Raw genomic sequence first — 20920 nt, 5'->3', positions numbered from 1 at the left:
GTGACTTCAGTAGTGCTAATTAACCACTTGCCCTCCAGAGGATTTACCCTTTTTTTTTTGCTATTCGGCGCTGCACTATTTCAACTGGTAATTGTGCAATGATGCAATGCTGTACCCAAATGAGATTTATGTCTTTTTTTCACACAAATTGAGCTTTCTTTTGGTGGTATTTTATCACCTGTGCGCTTTTTATTTTTTGCGCTATAAACAAACAAAAAAAAAAAAAAAAAAAAAAAAAATATATATATATATATATATATATATAGTAAGCTCAAAGTTAGTCATATATTTAGGCCAAAATGTATTCTGCTACATGTTTTTGGTGAAAAAAATGCCAGTAAGTATATATTGATTGCTTTGTGTGAAAGTGATAGCGTCTACAAACTATGGTATAGATACTGCAATTTATGCCTTTTTTTTGCTATACAGTCTGCACTAGTTTAACTGACAATTGTGCGGTCATGCAATACTGTACATAAATGAAATTTGTGTCCTTTTTTCACACAAATAGAGCTTTCTTTTGATGGTATTTGATCATAAACAAAAAAAGACCAAAAATTATGAGAAAAAAAAAAACAATATTTTTTCATATCTGTCATAAAAAATATCTCGTAAACTCAAATGTTGTCATAAATTTAGGCCAAAATGTATTTTGCTACCTGTCTTTGGTAAAATAAAATCCCAATAACTGCATATTAATTGGTTTGTGTGAAAGTTCTAGCATCTGCAAACTATGGTATAGATAATGGAATTTACACATTTCTTGAGGTGCTAAAATACCAGAACAGTACAAACACTCCCAAATGACCCCTTTTTGGAAAGTAGACACCCTAGGCTATCTGATGAGAGGCATGTTGAGTCCATGGAAGATTTATTTTTTTCCACGAGTTTTTGGAAAATGACAAAAACATTTTTTTTTTTTACTCAAAGTTGTCACTTAAATATTTCTCACACAAGCCATGGGTATATGTGGAATTACACCCTAAAATACATTCTGCTACTTCTACCGAGTATGGGGATACCACATGTGTGAGACTTTTTGGGCCTAGCCACATACAGGATCCTGAAATCCAATGATCACTTTGAAAGCCTGAAGGTGTATAATTTCCTCATTTCACTTCCTCACTAACTATCACAGTTGTGGAGGCCCTGAAATGCCAGGATAGCATCCCTCCCCCACCCCATGACCCCTTTTTGTAAAGTAGACACCTCAAAGAATGTAAACAGAGGCATGGTGAGTATTTTACAGATCTCATTTTTTTCTTGCAAGGTTTTGAAATATAAAAAAAAAAAGAAAAAATGTGTTTTGTTTTCTTTCTTTGTTTTCCAAATACTTGTGGCAACAAACGAGATCTGCAAAATACTCATCATGCTTCTTATCAAATTCCTTAGGGTGTCTACTTTCCAAAAAGGGGTCATTTTGGGGGGGATTTGGTGCTATCCTGGCATTTCAGGGCCTTCGAAACTGTGATAGGTAGTCAGAAAGTATAATGAGAAAAAAAAGCCCTTTAAAAGACTGAAGGTGCTTATTTGATTTTGGGGCCCTGTACTTGGCTAGACTGCCAAAAAGACACTAACATGTGGTATCTCCATACTTGGGAGAAGTATCAGAATGTATTTTGGGGAGTAATTCCACATATATCCATGGCATGTGTGAGCAATAAATCATTTAAGTGACAATTTTGTGTAAAAAAACATTTTTTTCTGTTATTTTCCAAAAACTAGTGGTAAAAAATAAATTCTTCTATTGACTCAACATGCCTCTCACCAAATAGTTTGGGGTGTCTACTTTCCAAAAAGGGGTCATTTTGGGGGTCGGGGGCATTTTATGCACAGCATTAGAAGTTTATTAGAAGTTCAAGCTTGGTCTTCAGGTGGTTCACTCTTCTAACCACCTGAAGACCAAGCATTTTCTGACACTTTTTGAAAAAAAAATCTGTATTTCTTGCTAGGAAATTACTTTGAACCCCCAGACATTATATTTTTTTAAAGCAGACACTCTAGTGAATAAAATGCTGGGTGCTGCAATTTTTTATGTCACGCTCAGTGATTTTTCAAACACAAATTTTTTTTAAAATATGCTTTTTTTACTTTTAATGCACAAAAACACAATATATTGGCAAATTATTTGGTAAAATATAAACGGTTATGGTATGCCAAGTTAATAGATACCAAACATGACATTCTTTAAAACTGCGCACACCCCGTGCAATGGCAACAAACTGCATACATTTTTAATATCCATAGGCAACACGTTAAAAGTAATCAGAGATCCTCCTGCGCTATAAATGGAAAAAAAATAGCCTTAAGCTGCCAACGCTCACCTACTGATACCTAACACAGTGTAAATTACATAAATAAATAGTGTAGCGCTCAAAATAAATAAATAATAAATATAAATAAGTGACCAATTCATATAATACAATCTAAAAAATAATCAAAAATTTCATACAATCAAAAACACCTTGTAGTAATAATAAAAATATATAAATAATGTCAACTTATAATAAATAACTGTGTATCATGTTAAACATAAGTGGTCACACTCTAAATAAATAAACCAAGTGTCTAAAAAATTAAATATCGTGCTCACACACCTACTAGGTAAAATAATGACCAGGTTATAATACAACCTTTATACGGATAAAAGTGCTAAAGTGCCAAAATAGTGCAAAAAAGTGTCCACTCTTTCAAAAATCAATTAGAACAATGTCCTTCTGGTGGTAGACATAATCATGCAATGTGTAGTGGTTATTGACCAATTCGTGATTGTGCCAAAATCTTCTCCTAATGGTGGCTAAATTGCCTCCTCACCTCCTCCCAGTGACCCCTAAGGGCCAACAGGCTTGCAGGATCACCCTGGATCCTTGATTCATATAGGCCAGCAGCTTCCTTCCTTCAGTGGATCTCCTTGTGGGGCTCCTATTTCCCCTACTCAGCCAAGGTGTCTCTGAAGGACAGTGGCTCACCAATCCAGTGAGCCAAGAAAGAAAAGACCCTCTAAGTGTAGTATTAAACGACTCCGTTATTAAAAGATTTGAGTAATAACACTCACATTCCTAGCAGTCCTCCCTCCTCACCGATGTGTGGGTACACTGCATGTGTATGGGACTTCCTAGGTGTAGCAAGATGGCGTCGCACGCCGGAAGTGCGTCACCACGCACCGGAAACTGCGGACTCGCGAAGGTCCTGGGAGGAGGTGAGGAGGCAATTTAGCCACCATTAGGAGAAGATTTTGGCACAATCACGAATTGGTCAATAACCACTACACATTGCATGATTATGTCTACCACCAGAAGGACATTGTTCTAATTGATTTTTGAAAGAGTGGACACTTTTTTGCACTATTTTGGCACTTTAGCACTTTTATCCGTATAAAGGTTGTATTATAACCTGGTCATTATTTTACCTAGTAGGTGTGTGAGCACGATATTTAATTTTTTAGACACTTGGTTTATTTATTTAGAGTGTGACCACTTATGTTTAACATGATACACAGTTATTTATTATAAGTTGACATTATTTATATATTTTTATTATTACTACAAGGTGTTTTTGATTGTATGAAATTTTTGATTATTTTTAGATTGTATTATATGAATTGGTCACTTATTTATATTCATTATTTATTTATTTTGAGCGCTACACTATTTATTTATGTAAACACTTTAAAAGCCTTTGCAAGCTACCATTTTATATTTACAGCAGAGTTCTAGTGCTAGAATTACTGCCCTTGATCTGACATTTGCGGCGATACCTCACATGCATAGTGCAACCGCTGTTTACATACTGTCAAGGGGTCAAAGCTCGCGCACGGGGTGGCGAGGGTGCTTTTTTTTCTTTTTAGTTATTTTGATTTATTTAATTATTTTTACACTGTCTCTTTCATTTTTTTTAATGACTTTTAATTCTATCACAGGGAATGCAAATATCCCCTATAACTTCAATGGGCATTGACAGATATTCTTTTTGAGAAATCTTGGGTCTATCAGGCTCTGGATATACTCCTCTGCTCTTACATTATCTAATCTCACCAAGATCGGTGTGATCAGATGCTTTCCCAATTTATAAATGGCACTTTTTATATCCTGCGAAACTGAAGTGATGAAATGTTCGTAAGTTCCAATGTCTTAGACTATAGAATGATTGACACTATTCTGGTCTCCAATCAGCTCTATGGTCAGCTGGCAGAAACACTGGCTGCATTCTCAGGTTCCCCCAAAGGCACGGGACTGCCCGAGAAGTCCTTGGAAGGCAGCAGGGAGGGGGGGGGCATCTTCTTCCACTGCATGTAAAAGCAATCCTGCAGCTAATTAGCCACTAGGATTGCTTTTACATGAAAGGCGATCGCTGTCTGAAAAAAACGATACAGGATGATGCCTGCAGCTGCAGGCATCATCTTGGAATAACCACTCAAAGTCCAGTAATGTACCAGTACGTCACTGGTCCTTGTTGGGTATATATGCTATGTTCTTTTTTTGCATGCAGCCTGTGGGCTGAATGAAAAAGAGAAGAAATCTCTGCCAGAAAGTGTGTGGTATGCCCACCATTAGAATGAATGAAAAAAAAGGAACCTGACATTCCTCTATTCACATCGGTTGATGTGGATGAAGAAATATCTGGCAAAATGTTTTTCTTCAAATATATACCAAAGCATAGGGGCCATCCACCAGACCCCCATGCTTCGGCCCCTTTTCCCCTATTTTTTTAACTGCGGATGAAAAATCTCATCCAACAGTGCTGCACACATCTACGTATGTATATTCTGAGAGCAATACCCTGTTGCTGTCAGAATAAACAAGTTGGTGCTGCAGCTGAATGGCATTCCTGCAAAGAAAACAGCAATGGTTAACAATAAACAGTAACTCAATAAAACAATTTTTTTATTGAAATATGTGTCAAAAAATATTATAAAATATATATGCCAAAGCATAGGAGCCATCTACCCACTGGCCACCCCAGTCCCCCATGTTTTGGCATATATGCTCTTTTTTTTTTAACTGCGGATGAAAAATCTCATCCAACAGCACTGCACACACCTACTTATGTCTATTCTGAGAGCAAGACCCTGTTGTCAGAATAAACATGTCTGTGCTGCAGCTGAATGACATTTCTGCAAAGAAAACAGCAATGGTTAACAATAAAACAGTAAAATCGTAACAGAAGAACAGTATTTCGGCAACAAAAAAAAAACTACAACTATTTTTTGTTTTTTTTATGTAAAAATTTTTTTGTATTTGTACTTTTTTTTTTTTTTTTTTTTTTACTTTTGTAACTTGAACTTAACCAGATTGTAGGGTCTCTCTAAATGCGATAGCCAGTTTCCTGACTACCTAACATCTTTCGAGACCCTGACAAATATGTGCCCTGAACTGTGCCGTGGTGGTGTACCCCATACTAATACTCCACTATTGTGTGGTAGCGACGAAAGCAGTCCTTGAGGCAGGGACCAGGTTGGCCAGGACAGGAAGGACAAAAAAAAGCGAACTAATTCCAAGTCTGCTACAGACACATCTTTTTTGGGGTGTCCTTTGGGTTGGGGTACCAGGAATGGAATCGGGCCTCTCATGCAGCCGGATAACTGCATCTGGGTTGGGGGTTTGGGCCATAGCACCTTCTGGATACAAAAGAGCCATGATGATCTCTTCCTGGAATTTTAGGAAGGATCCATTTCGTCCAGTTGCTTTGTAAAGCACCAAAGCGTTATATAGAGCCAATTGAAATAAATAAACAGACACTTTTATGTACCAGCATCTGGGTTTTCAGGAAACTAAGTATGGCTTCATCATCTGGTCGTTCTAGTCCACCTCTCCCATGTTAAGGTTATAGTCGTGGACACAGAGGGGCTTCTCAACAACACCAGCTGCCGTGGCAATTTGGATGGTCGTCTCCGCATGAATGGGAGACAGGACAAAAACATCCCATTTGTCCTTCCACTTCACTGCGAGCAATTCCTCATTTCTCAAGCAGGCTTTCTCCCCCTTTCTAAAACAGGTATTTACAAGCCGTTGGGGGAAGCCCGGGCAATTAGGTTGCACGGTGCCACATTCCAAGATTAAACAATTAACAACTCCCCACCCAAATATTAGGACAGATAACCCTGTGCCTCTACCAGGCACAGGATGACTTACACATAAGAGGGATATGGGGAGCTGAGACAGGGTCTCCCTACTTCTCCAAAGTGAGCTGGATTCCATGGGCCCCCCACCCAAAGTTTTAATTTGGGTTGGCGGTGATAAACTGTTGTGCATATAAATTGCTTTGATCCACAATCAATGAATACAGATCTTCCGTGAAAAACAGCTCCAAAAAAATCAAGGTGAGTAGTTAAATTTGCTGTTTCCACCTGAATTTCGGGTTTTGCAGTGAATGGAGGGTGTACGGATGCTGCAGAATTTGTGAATCCTGCCAATCAGGATTTGCAAGCACATCTGGAATTATACTAGGGGCTCTACGGGCCTGTGTGCAAATTCTTGGTGGCTGCGGGACACTGCTTGTGCTTGCCATTGCACCATCTTTTACTGCACTTATGGGACTAGCCACGTCACCAAGTGATACTGCAGTGCTGGTATGTAGACCACAATGTACTAGGCTGCTGGTGCTCGCCAGTTCACCAAAAGGTAGAGCGGCACTAGTACTGGCACTCTGCTGCATATGAGAATCATCATGTGATTGTAACATCTCAGCAACCTGGAAACGGGGTTGGATACACCTGAGCTTAGCAGGGATCTCTTCTACATCGACTGAGCTATCTGTCCGGGTGCTGCTGCTGTCTACAGGTTCGTATTCTGAGGCTGATTCTGTCAGGGAGTCTTCCCCTTCACTCTCACCTGACATGCTCAGAATCTTGTAGGCCTCTTCACTAGTGAACCTTTCGATTAACATTTTGGCCACTAAATTTATAGGTACCTTGTGCAACTCACAGGAAAAAGAGCACCTGGCTGTCAGGGACTGCTTGAACCGCTACAAAAAAATTTACTGGCAAGTGGTAACAGAGATCAGGCCTGATTCTGCAAACACTGCGGATTTGTGTGCAATGTATCAAGTGACAATAGTCTACTGACACTGCACTTGCTGGGGGGGAGAGGGGGTAAGCTTAAGGGCTAAACGCAGGTGCTGGCAGGTGCCGGGGCTGATCGTGCTAACGCTATGTTTTTGGGAACACTATACTAATGTGAACGCTGGTATAGTGCTGATCTGATCAAAGATATTGATCCAATCAGACACTATACTAGCAATGGAGGGTTATTGTGTGAGCGTGTTCCTGGCAATCAAGGGGTTAAATGTGATAACTGGTGTACTGACGGGCAATCTGACGCTGTCTGGGAGGGGCGCTAACTGACTCTAACGCTATCTGAAGTTGCCGGCAACACTAATACAGTGATCAGCAAAAAATCTGTACACTGTACTAATGACACTGGTGACAGGGCAATGAAGGGGTTAACTGGGGAGGGGGGCAGTCAAGGGGTTAAATGTGTCCTAAAATGTGTTCTAACTGTGAAAGTGTAGTGCTTTTACTCGCTGTCTTCTTTCTTCTCTTTCTGACGGAAATGTGCCCAGAGAGAAGATTTCATCATTTCCTGTACCTGTGTAAGTGTAAACACAGGTACAGGAAAATCTGTGATAGGCCAGGGATCGATCATCCGATTTAGGCCGAATATCACTGGCCTAAATTGGATTATTGATCCCTTGGGGATAAAATCACAGCATCCGCGGGTCGACGGGGGCACGAATGCACCCCCCGGCCCGCGAGCACCACGTGACCTCAAATCACGTATATATACGTGATTTTGTGCACCTGTGCTACCCTGTAGCAGTATTTCTGCTATAGGGCAGTCGGAAAGAGAGCTCTCATTGACTAACATGGGGTTTCACATATAATGCGACTTGGGGTCTCACAAGTCAGATCTCAAGTCGCGGGAGTGTGAACTGAGCCAAATCTGAAGTCTAGGTATGAATTTTATTGCAGAGTTATATTTGTCCAACTTGAACCAATGTAAGAATGCATAGCTCATATCTGAGCAATCCCTAGGGAAGCTGCAGATCACTTTTTAGACATCACTACTACAGAGATAGCAGCAGCCATCCAGGTTCAGTGCCAAGCAATTTTTCATTGAACACAAGGTGTTCTCTGATTGGAAAAGGTGGAGAGGCAGGGTGGTGACATCACAATCTTCACCTTGTCCAGTCAGAGAATGCCTTGAACCATTCCCTACTCCATCCAAAATGGTGAAAAAAGTGTTGGTTTTAGATATACTTCAAATTTTATTCCTAAACTATTATTTCTCAATAACATTACTTTATTATATTCATTATTATTTCTCAATAACATTAATGTATTCACCTCTTCTCTGAAAGGCGCAGTTTTGTGGTTAGTCTACAATCAGCAGCCATAATAAAACAATAACCTATAGACCAGGATAGTTCCCAGCTGTCTCTGATTTTGAGGGACTGTCCCTGATTTGAAATAACGTCGCTCTGATACCTCTTTCTTCCTCATTTGTCCCTCATTTTGTTCTGATCTGTATAGTAGTATATAAAATGCACTATTAACCTTTCCAAAAGTCTTTTCCAGTGAAGAATGTTTCATCCAATTTCTAAATTGCTGCATTTGTAAATTTAAAAAGCCAGTATAAAGGAATAGTAGTGGTAAAAAAAAGCATTTTTTTTTGTTTAATTCTCCTTCCTGGGCTGGTTCATACCATAGAAACGCAGTCTGTTCTGGATGCCTTTTTTGCATGCGCGTTTTAGACTTGTTTTTGATGTGTCCCAGTGCATTTTTTCCCCTCTTTTTTTTTCTTCTTCATCTTAAATAAAGACATATGCTTTCCGTTGTGTTTTTGGTGCATTTTTTATGCATTCCGATGCGTTTTTTTTTATGTGTTTTACCACATTCCAGTACAGTTCAATGCAGAAAGCTGCATGTTTTACTTTTTTTTCTGGAACTGGAATGTGCTGGAACTGACTGCACTGGTGTGAACATTTTCAGTTAGGGGCAGAACAGTTGGCCTTTATTACCATCAAAGGTCAGGTGTCTGCCGAATTTGTTCTTTTTCAACATCCTCTTGCTAATAATTAGGTGATTTATCTGCTCATTCAAGGGGTAACACACATTGTCCCCCCAGATTGGCCTCCATTGCAAGCATGGGACTGAAATATAGTAATGTCTGTGCTACAAACTAACCTATTTAGATTTATTTGGGTGCTTCTTGGGCTTTTTGTCGTCAGGCCTTTGTTTCTCAATTGTGTGAGGCTTCTGTACATTTGTTCTCTAAATTCTACAAGGTTGATGTGTCTGCCTCTTCAGATGCTAGTTTTAGTCAAAAGGTTCAGTTCTTTTTTGTTTGGCCTTTTCATCTGTTTTTTGGTGTGCTCTCCTCTCAGCTTGAACTGCTTTTAGACCTCCCTAGGTTGCCTATTGTCATCAAACTGTCCATCAATGGAAAATAGATAAAATGGGATTTTGTACTCCTCTCCTGTGTAACTCTAAACTGGTAACATGTAAAGGCTTTTAAAGACATTTTTAGGTATCCTAGTTTGTCACCGTTCTACAAGCATATGCAATTTTAAAGCATGGCATGTTAGGTGTCTATTTTCTCGGAGTAATATCAAGCTTTATATTTTACCAAAAATTGGGTTTTGCATTGTGTTTGTGTGCATGAAAATTCATTAAAGTGTATTTTTTCCTGATTCCATTTCAGATTCCTGGGCATTTTTGATTCCATTATCCTGCTGTGGCCTTAAGCCCATAAATCTACTTCCCCATAGAATGTGGAAGACTTATTTTCACTCGTGTGAGTCTCTGGAGATTTCACCATGTCTTTTAGAAGGGCCTTTGATAAACCACTGTACAAATATCATGCAACCTAAAAAATTGCAGCAACAACCATTTTATTCTCTAGGACCTCCACTTAAAAAAAAATGTGTTGGGGGGGGGGGGGGGGGTCAAAGTAATTTGCTAACAAAAAAATGCTGATTTTTTACGTGTATGTGGAACATGTCAGCATTGGCCCAGTTTTGAAGAGTGGGCTCTGTGCCTAATGTCCTTTTTAAACAATTATGTTTCTGACAAAGCATACTTCTACTAAATACAGCGACATCCTTTAAGAAATGTATTCCCCATCCACCAACCACTCCAGTCACTCTTTCTCAGTCAAATAATTTTTCCTTGCTATCACTATCATAGTTCCTCACCCTAAATATGTCATTTACAATAGTTGTTATGTGTTTCCTATTTTATTTTTGTACCTTAGTTGCATTAATAATTTGAATGGCAGAATATTTAGTGAGCATGTTTGTTTTCTAGCAATGGAAACGCATCCCATACGAGTAAATAAGGATGAGCTAAAAAGAACATCAGCACTTCTTGGGGTAAATATCATATTTTGTTTTCTTATATTTTTAGGTTTAATGTTCTTAGATTTTTTTAACTGTACAATCTGAAAAATGTGTATTATTTGTGCTGTACACTCATTGAAGGCTAATAAACAGATATTTATGTGGAATACCTACTACTTTCAATTTTGCACTCCTGTATGAGTTACACTGCTGAACTGTGCAACCCTGAATAAGGTCTATGAACGTACACACAGTAAATGTACATTTGATACAAAAATGGAATAGATTGAGCTACAGTCTTTAAAACAAGGAACTCCAGACTGGCTAAAAAAAGTACCAATTCACTGTCCTTTAGAATTTAGAGGGGCCAGACTATGGTGAGTAGTAGTAGAAAATTACAGGCATCAGTGGGAGTAAAAAATGCCTCAGAGTTGATAATCAGTGGGAGTAAAAAATGCTCCAGGTTTTGCATTCAGTGGAGGTAAAAACAAAACAAAAAAAAACGTATTCCTGAGGTCAATAGAAGGAAGAATAATGCCCTATTGGTGTCAGTGAAAGGAATAGCACCCCTTTTTTGGCATCAATGGGTTCAATACATATCAATTTAAAATTGTCATAGTTCTACAAGAGGCATATCATTAACCTACGTGAACAATTTAATTTTAAAATGCTGTATATACAGACAGATTTATCATATTATGAGCATAAGGACAAACTGTTTTTGGTATTTTAGGAAAAAATAAAATCTGAAGTTTTACTTACAGGCTCTCTCATCTGTTGAATTGGCAAGACATCAGTACTGGTAACAGTTTAAGGGTTTCCTACACCGCAGGTCGCAAATACAGTGCATTTACCAGCACCGGATTGTATGGTCCAAAAGTACCATGTAATTCGGCTGTAGTGAATTTCCAAAAGTAGTGCAATCACTAATTTTTGTGCGGTGCAAATTTCAGCACATTTAGAATGAATGGGATGAAATTGCACTGCACTGAACTGCATGTGAATTCACATGCAATTTGCAGTGTGAATGGGCCCTAACTCTAACTATTCTTTAAAAAGTTCCCTCTCCCCTCCTAGCAATTCTACCTAACCTGTATAAAAAAAAATGTTTATACTTACCCATTTTTAACCCTCTCTGGTCTGGCGATCCTGCAGCTCCAGCTGGGAATTTCACCTATAGTCCAGCTATAACCAACGGTTCCTTTTCTGCCCTGCAGCAGCCTCTCACTGATACAAGGGAGCCAGAGCTGTCAGATCATGCGAATGGACTGGAATTAAAAATAGGTATAGAGCAGCGGTTCTCAACCTGGGGGTCGCGACCCCTTTGGGGGGTCGAACGACCATTTCCCAGGGGTCGCCTAAGACCATCGGAAAACACATATTTCCGATGGTCTTAGGAACCGAGACACCGCTGCTGTCTCCGGCGATGTGTGGGATGATATGCTGCCCCTGTCACCGCCTCCTCGCCGCTGATTGGCCACCGGAACTGTAGCTCAGGAGAGGCACACAGGCGGCCAATCACCGGCGAGAAGGTGGAGCTTGGAGAGGAGGAGCCGAGCGGCAGCGCGCGGAGATCGAAGAAGATCGAGGGAGCTGCAGGAACGAGTGAAGAGAGAGGCCAGAGAAGGAAGACAGCTGACAGGTAAGTGCAAATTTTGCTGCTGCAGCCAGGTATGCAGGCTGTAGATGGGAGAGGGAGAGAGCGAGCCCAGGCTGGAGCAGGAGTCAGCAAGGTAAGTATCATTGGTGTCAGTGGGAGGAATAGTGACCCATCATTTGTGTCACTAATACCAACGATGGGGCACTATTCCTCCCCCCACTGACACCAACGATGGGGCACTATTCCTCCCCCCACTGACACCAACGATGGGGCACTATTCCTCCCCCCACTGACACCAACGATGGGGCACTATTCCTCCCCTCACTGACACCAACGATGGGGCACTATTCCTGCCCCCACTGACACCAACGATGGGGCACTATTCCTCCCCCCACTGACACCAACGATGGGGCACTATTCCTCCCCCAACTGACACCAACGATGGGGCACTATTCCTCCCCCCACTGACACCAACGATGGGGCATTATTCCTCCCCCCACTGACACCAACGATGGGGCACTATTCCTCCCCCCACTGACACCAACGATGGGGCACTATTCCTCCCCCCACTGACACCAACGATGGGGCACTATTCCTCCCCCCACTGACACCAACGATGGGGCACTATTCCTCCCCCCACTGACACCAACGATGGGGCACTATTCCTCCCCCCACTGACACCAACGATGGGGCACTATTCCTCCCCCCACTGGCACCAACGATGGGGCACTATTCCTCCCCCCACTGACACCAACGATGGGGCACTATTCCTCCCCCCACTGACACCAACGATGGGGCACTATTCCTCCCCCCACTGACACCAACGATGGGGCACTATTCCTCCCCCCACTGACACCAACGATGGGGCACTATTCCTCCCCCCACTGACACCAACGATGGGGCACTATTCCTCCCCCCACTGACACCAACGATGGGGCACTATTCCTCCCCCCACTGACACCAACGATGGGGCACTATTCCTCCCCCCACTGACACCAACGATGGGGCACTATTCCTCCCCCCACTGACACCAACGATGAGGCACTATTCCTCCCCCTCATACCAATGATGAGGCACTATTCCTCCCACTGACACCAATGATTGGGCACTATTCCTCCCACTGACACCAATGATTGGGCACTATTCCTCCCACTGACACCAACGATGAGGCACTATTCCTCCCCCTCATACCAATGATGAGGCACTATTCCTCCCACTGACACCAATGATTGGGCACTATTCCTCCCACTGACACCAATGATTGGGCACTATTCCTCCCACTGACACCAATGATGGGGCACTATTCATCCCACTGACATCAGTGATGGGGCGCTAGTCCTCCCACTGCAAAATTACAGTTATGAAGTAGCAACGAAAATAATTTTATGGTTGGGGGTCACCACAACATGAGGAACTGTATTAAGGGGTCGCGGCATTAGAAAGGTTGAGAACCACTGGTATAGAGTATACAGATCTTTTTAATGCAGGAAAGGTAGGAAGAGACCCTAATCTGATCACCAATGCAATGGGGAATGTAGACTGACCCCCATGTAACCAAGGATTTTACACCAACCACCATTATAAAGAGGGATTTTATACGACCACCACTGTAAGCAGGGATTTTCTGCATTGACCACCAACGCCAGTGGAGATTTACAGTGACCACCAATGTAAGGACGATTGTACACTTATAGCGCATGTAAGGGTTGATTTCTACACTAACCACAAAGGTAAGGGGGGAGTTACACTTACCACCAATGTACACTGACCACCAATGTAAGAGGGGGGGTTATCCTGGCTGTCAATGTAACAAGGATGTCTACACTAAAATGCACCAATGTAAGGAGGCATTTACATTGACCACTAGTGCCATAAAGGGATTATAAACTAAAGCCCAATGTAATGAGAAGATTTACACTGACCAACACTGTAATGAGAAGATTTACACCAACCCCAGAGTAACAGGCATATATACACTAACCACCAATGTAACTGAGACATTTACACTGACCAGTGATGTAACAGGTGTATTTACAGTGATGACTCCCCCCCCCCCCCCCCCTTATTGATCTCTGCATCCTTGTCCACCCTTCTCCGTTCACATTTACATCCCAAATCCCCCTTCTAACTTCTAACATCTGCACCCCAAACCCCCTCTTCACCCCATACTTCCCCCTCTCTGCTTACCTCTACATCCCCCCTCTTTGCACACCAACCCTTCCTCAGACCTACATCTGCATACCCCCTCTTTTGCGCATCTTTTAACCCCAAACAGTATTCCCATCACTGTTAAACTCTGCACCTCCTCCCCCTATCCTTGCTTACCTTTGCACCCAAAGAGTACCCTTTAGTGTGTGTGTGTGTGTAAGTGAGTTCCATATAACATATGACTGACGTCTGATTAACATATCAATACTGTCACAGTTTGCATTTCAATGTTTGTTTTATACATGAATTGTCTGTACACACTGCACACAGGGCTGTGCAATGGTAGTGACTTCATGTTGTGATCTCGGGACACAGCCTTCAAGGGACAGGCGAACATAGAGGGACTGTCCCAGTAAATCCGGGACAGTTGCTAAAAATGCCCCATTGTTGATGTCAGTGGAAGGAATTGTGACCCATTAATAGTGGCATTATGCTCTAATATTGGTATCAGTGGAACGGAATTATGTCCCGACACTTGTCTAAATGGAAGGAATAGTGCCCCATCATTGTGTCAGTGAAAGGAATAGTGCCCCATCATTGGTGTCTATGAGATATGAGAGGAACTGTGCCCCAAAGGCCAGCTAAATGCAAGCAAAGTTTGGGTCCCTTGCCTTAAAACACATGAACTTTTTATCTGTATCATTTTTGTTTTATGTCCATTAAGTGACATAAATTCCCTGAATCCTCTGTACATATAAAACTGTCTACTGGAATTAGATTATTTTTCCTTTCAGACAGCACAGCCAGGTCCTTGTGCAGTGGTAGGACAGTTTGTTCTAGAACAGTGCTAGCCTGCTCACCAACAAAGAAGTAGAATCACCCTGATAAAATCACCCTTCTGTCAGCATATTCCCCATCAGCGCATGTGCAAACCAACAAATTCTGACCAGCTCCTAGTGCAATCTTTCTCTCTCTTGGTCTTACTGCTGCTCTACAGGGGGCAATTAATGTGTTTTTTTGTTTGGTTGTTTTTTTTTAGCATTAAATTATATATAAAGCCTCGCCTTGTAAAGCAACCCATTCCATTTTAAAATAGAAATGCAAAGCAAAACATTAGTGTTTATACTGTACATTGATCAGCAATAACAATATGACCACTGGCAGATAAAGTGAATAACATTGATTATCTTATTACAATGGCATCTGAGAGTGGGTGGGATATATTGTGCAGCAAGTGAACATGACCATGAAGTTGGTGTGTTGAAAGCAGAAAAATGGGCAAGTGTAAGGATTTGAGCGACTTTAAGGGCTAAATTGTAATGGCTAGATGTCTGGGTCATAGCATCTCCAAAGCTGCAGCTCTTGTGAGATGTTCCCGATCTGCAGTGATCAGGACCTACCAAAAGTGGTCCAAGGACTGACAGGATCATGGGCGGCCAAGGCTCATTAACAAACGTATAAATATGTGAATAGGTAGGCACTGAAATATGTCATATGACAAAAATAAAATTATCTAACAATAACATAAAACAAATGATATTCCTGGACACAATATGATGAAAAGTGAACAGTGAAGGATGTGACGTTCCCCTGACGTCACATCCAGCCCACCAAAAAAGAGGCTTGGAACGCATGCCGGCCATCACCATTGGAAATAATACAAACACAGGCTGCATAGACTGGTGGCGGTTTCTGGGTACCAATACATGTGAATGCATCGATATTTTATCTATTTACAATTTTCAATAAATACTACACTTAGATCATTTTAATTAATTTGGTTTATTTGAGCTGCTTGGAGCATCATCTTTATCTTGAGGAGAGCCTGGGATTGGGAATCCATCCATTATTTGTATACCCAGAGTCTTGTGATCACTCAGCTGGGGGCAGTCATCTTTGACCCCCTGGATCCACATCTCATATTAGGAGACCGGGAGGTCTGATCCAGGAGAGATTGCTGCTGGCCTTTAATATTTATGATTACAAAGCGCTATTTGACCGCCTTAAGAGGGGTCAGTTTTTTCTGGTGAGTGAGAAATTTACTTATTGTCTGCACGTGGTGAAAGAGGAGATTTTTGGTCTACGGGACTACATCTTTATGGGACTGTCACTGAAGATATGTTCACTTTTCATCATATTGTAAGCTCCAAGGAGCAGGGCCCTCCTATCCCTCTTGTCTTGAATTGTATTGTTGCTGTATTGTCTCCCTTTATATTGTAAAACGCTGAACAAACTGTTGGTGCTATATAAATAATTATAAGTGTATTCCACTATTTATTTAGGGGCAACTGCTAACATTGTCAGCTTAGTGCGGGCATCATTCACTATTGTTTGATTTATTCACCTATCTAGGCGCCACAATATTGCTTTTTCACATATTCATTAACAAATGTATTACAGTTGTGGCCAAAATTATTCAACCCCCACTGAAATTGAGTGTTTTGGCCAGTTTGACATTGCTTTTGATCATTCAGTCATCTTGCTTACATTTACATTAAAGAGGCACTTGTAGGTCAGACAAATATAACATAACAGTTATAATGAAATAACCACAAATGTCTTTTCTGTGCTCACAGCATTATCAGTTTTATTCAACCCCCAAGTGACATTCAATCTTAGTACTTAGTACAGCATCCTTTTACAGTTATAACAGCTTTTAAACGTGAAGCATAGCTTGACACAAGTGTCTTGCAGCGATCTACGGGTATCTTCGCCCATTCTTCATGGGCAAAGGCCTCCAGTTCAGTCACATTCTTAGGCTTGCGCACTGCAACTGCTTTCTTTAAGTCCCACCAGAGGTTCTCAATCGGATTTAAGTCTGGTGACTGCGATGGCCACTCCAAAATGTTCCAGCCTTTCCTCTGCAACCATGCTCTAGTGGACTTGGAGGTATGCTTGGGATCATTGTCCTGTTGAAAGGTCCAACGTCTCCCAAGCCTCAGGTGTGTGACGGACTGCATCACGTTTCCATCCAATATCTCCTGGTACTGAAGAGAATTCATGGTACCTTGCACACGCTGAAGCTTCCCTGTACCTGCAGAAGCAAAACAGCCCCAAAGCATGATTGACCCTCCACCATGCTTCACAGTAGGCAAGGTGTTCTTTTCATCATAGGCCTTGTTCTTCCTCCTCCAAACATAGCGTTGATCCATGGGCCCAAACAGTTCTAATTTTGTTTCATCAGTCCACAGAACACTATCCCACAACTTTTGTGGTTTGTCCACATGGCTTTTGGCATACTGCAGTCGACTCTTCTTATTCTTTGGAGACAGCAAGGGGGTACGCCTGGGAGTTCTGGCACGGAGGCCTTCATTACGCAGTGTGCGTCTTATTGTCTGGGCTGAAACTTCTGTACCCACATCTGACAAATCTTTTCTCAGTTCCTCAGCAGTCACACGGGGACTTCTCTCCACTCTACGCTTCAGGTAGCGCACAGCAGTCGAAGTCAGCATCTTCTTTCTGCCACGACCAGGTAGCGTTTCAACAGTGCCCTTTGCCTTGAATTTGCGAATGATGCTTCCTAAGGTGTCTCTTGGTATGTTTAACATCTTTGCAATCTTCTTATAGCCATTGCCCTTCCTGTGAAGAGAAATCACCTCTTCTCTTGTCTTCCTGGACCATTCTCTTGCCTTCACCATGTTTGTAACCACACCAGTAAATGTCTAGAAGGAGCTGAGTATCACAGTCATTTTAAAGCTGCCTAATTGGTGCTTATTATGCTTGATTGCTGCTCGGTGACATCCACAGGTGTTTTCAATACCTGATGGAAAGCACCTGTATGAACCTCTGTTCTTCAGAGTGGTAGTCTTTAAGGGGTTGAATAATTGTGGCAATGAAGAAACCACATAAGAACCATTTACTACTGTATTACATAAACAATTGATGTCATTTTAGTTGCATTTGGGTAGTTACAACGTCCTTGTAGGATTTGATTCTGAATACAATTCCAAATGTACACTATAGTCCCTAAACCCCTTTACAGCATTGGGGGTTGAATAATTTTGGCCACAACTGTAAAACACCATGCTCAGGAGGCAGCCCCAATTGGTACTAATAAAATTACAGCAAATCTCTAATTTTAAACACTACATATACAAACCAAGAAATGTGACTCTAAAAACATTAATATTATAATACAGAATTTAGACAGCGCCAACAGTTAGCACAGTGCTTTTCATCATGATGGCAGACAATACAGAAGGAATAAGAGGGCCCTGCTCGTTAGAGCTTACAATCTAAAAGGGAGGATCAAGTGATACAAAAGGTAATAACTGTGAGGGATGAGCTGATGGAGAAAGTAAAAATACAATTGTTAGGTGGAGGTGGGATGGGCATCTCTGAAAAGAAAGGATTTCAAGGAATCTCCTAAAAGTGGACAGAGTAGAAGCGAGCCTGACAAATTGGGGTAGGGAGTTCCATAGGATAGGATAGGCTTGGGAAAAGTCCTGGAGGCAAGCATCGGAGGAGGTGACTAGTGAGCTAGAGTGCAGGAGGTCTTGGGAGGAATGAAGAGAACAATTTGGTTGGTATGTTGAGACAAGGTTAGTGATGTAGCTGGGGGCAGAGTTGTGGATGGCTTTGTAAGTTATTGTTAGTATTTTGAATTGAAAGCGGAGTTCCACTTGACCTATCAAAAAATAAAACTCAGCAGCTACAAAAACAAAGCTGCTGACTTTTAAAAATCAGCCACTTACCTGTCCCTCGGTCCCATGGTGTGTCCCCCGCAGCTCGTTTCACCGGCCGTCCTGTATTCCAGGAGGCCGGCATCTTCACTGTGGGCACCCGGCTGTGATATCTTGCGGCTTCACAGCCGGGTACCCACTGTGCATGCACGAGTAGCGCTGCGCTTTGTGAATGGTCCTGTAGTCTTCTGGGACCTGTCACATGTCCCAAAAGACTACAGGGAGGGAGGGAGAGAGGATACCTTCCGTTTCTGATCGCCTAGGCGATCGGACCGGACACGGGAGCGGGTACCTTTCAAATTCGGGTACCTGCTCCCCGAAGGTGCCAATCCTTAATGGGGAGCGGGGGGAGCAGTTCTTAAAGTGGAACTTCCGCTTTTGGTGGAGCTCCATTTTAATTTGTTGAATGCTTGAGTGGCAGCCAACACAGTGAATGGCAGATAGGAGTAGCAGACACTGAACGGTTGGTAAGGTGGACGAGTTTGGACAAATATGACTATAAAAATATATACTGCTGCTACCTTATAAAAAAAAGTGAATACCATATACCACACCTGACAAAACCTTTTGACCAGATATGCTAAAATCTATTTAAAATAATTCAAATAAAGTGATAGTAGAATTGTCCATTTACATTACTTAAGTCCACTCCACCAATGATAGATGTCAGTGTCCCACTTATAAATAAGAGAGAAATGGAATCACAGTTCCTGGATAACCAGTCCGTGAGAAATTTCTCCAATTCACCACGTGCCAACTGAAGAAGGAAATTATTTTGAAATATTTATTTGAAAATACAAGTGAAACTCGAAAAATTAGAATATCGTGCAAAAGTTCATTTATTTCAGTAATTCAACTTAAAAGGTGAAACTAATATATGAGATAGACTCATTACATGCAAAGCAAGATAGTTCAAGCCGTGATTTGTCATAATTGTGATGATTATGGCTTACAGCTCGTGAAAACCCCAAATCCACAATCTCAGAAAATTAGAATATTGTGAAAAAAATGCAATATTCTAGGCTCAAAGTGTCCCACTCTACTCAGCTAATTAAGCAATAACACCTACAAAGGGTTCCTGAGCCTTTAAATGATCTCTTAGTCTGGTTCAGTAGGAATCACAATCATGGGAAAGACTGCTGACCTGACAGTTGTGCAGAAAACCATCATTGACACCCTCCATAAGGGGGGAAAGCCTCAAAAGGTAATTGCAAAAGAAGTTGGATGTTCCCAAAGTGCTGTATCAAAGCACATTAATAGAAAGTTATGTGGAAGGGAAAAGTGTGGATGAAAAAGGTGCACAAGCAGCAGGGATGACCGCAGCCTGGAGGGGATTGTCAGGAAAAGGCCATTCAAAAGTGTTGGGGACTTTCACAAGGAGTGGACTGAGGCTGGAGTCAGTGCATCAAGAGCCACCACACACAGAGGGATCCTGGACATGGACTTCAAATGTCGTATTCCTCTTGACAAGCCGCTCCTGAACAACAAACAACGTCAGAAGCGTCTTACCTGGGCTAAAGAAAAACAGACCTGATCTGTTGCTCAGTGGTCCAAAGTCCTCTTTTCTGATGAGAGCAACTTTTGCATTTCATTTGGAAACCAAGGACCCAGAGTATGGAAGAAGAATGGAGAGGCACACACTGCAAGATGCTGGAAATCCAGTGTGAAGTTTCCACAGTCTGTGTTGATTTGGGGAGCCATGTCATCTGCTGGTGTTGGTGCACTGTGCTTCATTAAGTCCAGGGTCAACGCAGCCGTCTACCAGGAGATTTTGGAGCACTTCATGCTTCCTTCCGCAGACGAGCTTTATGGGGATGCTGACTTCATTTTCCAGCAGGACTTGGCACCTGCCCACACTGCCAAAAGCACCAAAACCTGGTTCAATGACCATGGGATTACTGTGCTTGATTGGCCAGCAAAGTCGCCTGACCTGAACCTCATAGAGAATCTATGGGGCATTGCCAAGAGAAAGATGAGAGACATGAGACCGAACAATGCAGAAGAGCTGAAGGCCGCTATTGAAGCATCCTGGTCTTCCATAACACCTCAGCAGTGCCACAGGCTGATAGCTTCCATGCCACGCCGCACTGAGGCAGTAATTGCTGCAAAAGGGGCCCAAACCAAGTACTGAGTACATATGCATGCTTATACT

The 20920-nt window shown here is 41.9% G+C and overlaps 1 protein-coding gene across 1 annotated transcript in view; it reads left to right on the top strand.

Annotated features, from left to right (window-relative positions):
- The window catches only part of POLN (DNA polymerase nu), a 135867-nt gene that overhangs the window by 22123 nt on the left and 92824 nt on the right, over positions 1-20920 (top strand). Inside the window, exon 7 of the mRNA XM_089691520.1 lies at positions 10307-10371. Within this exon, the coding sequence (XP_089547646.1) occupies positions 10307-10371 (65 nt within the window). The remainder of the gene's footprint in view (positions 1-10306; positions 10372-20920) is intronic.

The sequence above is a fragment of the Staurois parvus genome, unplaced genomic scaffold (assembly GCF_062004578.1).
Source record: "Staurois parvus isolate SC_StPar_1 unplaced genomic scaffold, SC_StPar_1.0 ptg000564l, whole genome shotgun sequence".
NCBI classification, from domain to species: domain Eukaryota; kingdom Metazoa; phylum Chordata; class Amphibia; order Anura; family Ranidae; genus Staurois; species Staurois parvus.
The sequence above is the reverse complement of the archived record's forward strand: the minus strand, read 5'-3'. Positions and strand labels throughout refer to the sequence as shown.